Source organism: Hyposmocoma kahamanoa, unplaced genomic scaffold (genome assembly GCF_003589595.1).
Source record: "Hyposmocoma kahamanoa isolate Upper Pololo Valley unplaced genomic scaffold, ASM358959v1 92, whole genome shotgun sequence".
NCBI classification, from domain to species: domain Eukaryota; kingdom Metazoa; phylum Arthropoda; class Insecta; order Lepidoptera; family Cosmopterigidae; genus Hyposmocoma; species Hyposmocoma kahamanoa.
Genome location: NW_020654748.1, coordinates 3,614,520 through 3,617,674, shown reverse-complemented (window position 1 = coordinate 3,617,674; position 3,155 = coordinate 3,614,520). Strand labels below are relative to the sequence as shown.

At 36.3% G+C, this 3,155-nt stretch overlaps 1 protein-coding gene across 1 annotated transcript in view; it reads left to right on the top strand.

Annotated features, from left to right (window-relative positions):
- Positions 1 to 3,155, top strand: part of LOC113236494 (5'-3' exoribonuclease 1) — a 45,697-nt gene that overhangs the window by 6,566 nt on the left and 35,976 nt on the right. The window contains 4 exon segments of the mRNA XM_026472595.1: positions 98 to 258; positions 1,232 to 1,336; positions 2,332 to 2,386; positions 3,065 to 3,155. The exon segment at positions 3,065 to 3,155 is cut by the window's right edge and continues 97 nt beyond it. Coding sequence (XP_026328380.1) covers positions 98 to 258; positions 1,232 to 1,336; positions 2,332 to 2,386; positions 3,065 to 3,155 — 412 coding nt within the window.

Below are 3,155 nucleotides of genomic sequence, written 5' to 3'. Positions count from 1 at the left end.
CACACACACACACACACACACACACACACACACACACACACACACACGCACACGTATATACACACACATCTTGAAATCTGTTTTGATCATATCTCAGGGTACATAAACGAAGCAGGCGACTTGAACCTAGCCCGGTTCGAAATATTCATGCAGGAGTTGGCGAAAATAGATAAAGAGAAATTCCAAGATACGTACACTGACCTCAAGTACTTCGAGGCCAAAACTGGACGGCGGCCTAACGCGAATGAGAGAAAAGAGGTAATACTTAGACTCCACCATCAATGTAATAAATTACTGTATAAAGAAACCTGATAGGAGAACTTGGGATAAAAGAGACTGTCTCTTTTAAAGGTGTATCCACAATTCCCCACTAAGATTGTTGGATTGTTTTCACAATTATTTTTTTCTGGGATTGTTTTGATAATAAAGTTACTATTATTTTGAAACTACCATCCCCACTGCGTAGTAACACTGCGTTTGTGGCAATGGTAGTTTCGTCCCCACTAGCGGTTCTACTAACTTAGCAGTAGGAGGTAATAATCCCCACTGCTCAACTGGTTGATTCGGAGATAAAAACGTAATTATCACCCTTGTCAGAGGTGTTGGCGATAGCAGCAACGCAGCTATATAATATACATTAGCAGCAGTAGAGCTCCTTGTGCAAGAGTTTGCCCAGGGAAGTACTGCCACCTTAACTATTTCTGCCGCCAAGCAGTAATGTTAGCATTACTGCGTTCCGGTTTAGAAGGGTAAGGGTGAAATTACAGGCACTTGGGACTTGTCAACATATGTCTCAGGGTGTCGGGCGTAGTGGCAGTGCCCTTCAGGTCTTTGCGATTTATAGCTCTGAGTGTCACTGCAACTGTTATGGAACCTTACCTTCAGGCGCACGTCTTGTTCGTCCCGTCACTTTATATTATAAAACAAAAATATACGCTGCTGCTCTCTGTGAATTTTACTTTTCGTACAACATCCAGGAATATATGGCGTGGTCCTATTCAAAGAAGATTGATTAAACACTGTATTGTCGCCCTAATTGTCTTGTGAAGTACTTCTATTGCGTAAATATAAACCCATAGTTTTCGGATGTAATATCCTATATTTTTTATAATCGAAGCAAAATGCTTACAATTATTATAACAGTATAGATTGTGATATTGGAGATGTTTATCATGTGAATATTTTTTGATTGTTTGTATCGAAATAAATACTATTTATGATAATTATCCAGTACAAGCCGAACAACGACGAGACGTTCAATATCAACATCGACGACATCAAGGCCAACAAACCCGACGACGAGTTGCAAGCGCTCATCAACGCCACGCATGATATGGTACGCGTACTTCGAAATATTCTAAAGGCCCAGCTGCATGATCAAAATTCAACTTTGCAAGCTCGTGGATCACACTTATATTTTCCTTTCCACAGCACGTATATATAAATATATACTTATCTTGCGCAAATACACTAGCAATGAAGCTCGAACATATTGTAGTAGGGCTTTTTATACAGTCGTATTGAATATTGTGATCACTCAATGGGGCATTTCGTTCATTCGTGGAATAAAGATAACCGTCTATCACACATGGTTAATGTCATATACAGACGTGTATGCTGCTTGTGAACGACTGTTCTTGTGTATGATTGCAATGTGCCATAAACTAAGGTTTTTTTTATACAAATGTAAGCGCGCATTTGACCTTTATCTAACCTGATGGCAAGTGACGATGAGGTCAAGCGTAACGCTTGGTGCGAATCTTTGGGGTATCCACAACACGGGCTGGGTAGGCAACACAAGGTAGTGCTGCTATACCCTGTTCCAAGCACTGCGAAATTCTCGTAACTTTTATTTTAATAGAACTCTTTTAATTTTTAATAATGTATTTAAAAATCAATACGTAATCAAAATATTAAGAATAATTGATAATAAATCATCATAAAATATGAATAAAATTCTATACTCAACAAAGCTTAAAATATTTAAATACGCAGAACATACATGCAAAATCACATAATACCTACCTTCTAAAGCCTGCATAATTCATCGTTAGTGAAATATAAATTATGGCTACTCTAACCTACTACTAAAACCTTTGCTGTATTCCACAGTCATTACGTATCGATTAACAAAAATTAATCGCAATTTAATATTGTTATATATCATGTTATGAAAATTATCGTCATGTATGTAAAAAAAGTCAGAAATTTTCGATTTGCAAAAATATGACAATAAGCGATAATTTTATCACTATTACTTTTTCAATTTGCAGTTTTATCCTAACGGCAATAATGACGAGTTATTCTTGTTCATTGCTAATTTTATTTCAGTTTATGGATGACGTTGATAACGACGACGATGACGAGTATGAAGAAACTAGCGACGGTAATTATTTAATCTTTACGATTTAAGTATTATATTTTTGAAGTAAATGTGCTACAGAGCTTTTCGAATATTTTTTTGGACGTTTGTCTACGGAATATAGAGTGACAAGTGATTAATATTTTAACGCGCAGCACGCGATGTGTTTTGGTTTTGACCAATGTGGTAGACAATGACTTATACCCCTCAACTCTTTCTAATTCGAAAATCACTCGTGTGTTTAGAGCATAATGTCAAATCTTACACATTTCCGTTCTCGACTCTCTAAATTAAAATAATTTCTCAAATTTTAAACCGTTCTGGGTATTAGCAGGCCAACCGCATAAGGTCAAAGACAAAAAACGCGGAAAGACCATATTAATGCTCGGCGCCATCTAGCTGTCCGGTTCAGTGCTGCCTTTTGAACTACAGTTTCTACTAATTATGTGTCAAATTTTTGTCAGTATTGCCATTTAAACCACAATTTCTACTAATTATGTGTCAAACTTTTGACAGTGATGCCATTTACACTACGGTTTCTAGTAATTATCAGTTAAATATTTGAGTCAGAATGAGCGAACATCAAAGCCAGCAAGTTTTATTTCTCTTTGTGTGATTACCAGACAATTCCGAATTTCAAGTTACACATTTAAGGGAGACATATTTTCATTGTATTGTAAAAATGCTAATGTTTCATTTCAGAGGAGGCTACTATGGAAATGGAATTTATATTACATAAGAAAGATTACTATATGAATAAATTAGATTATTCCAAAGTCACTGAGTAAGTAGT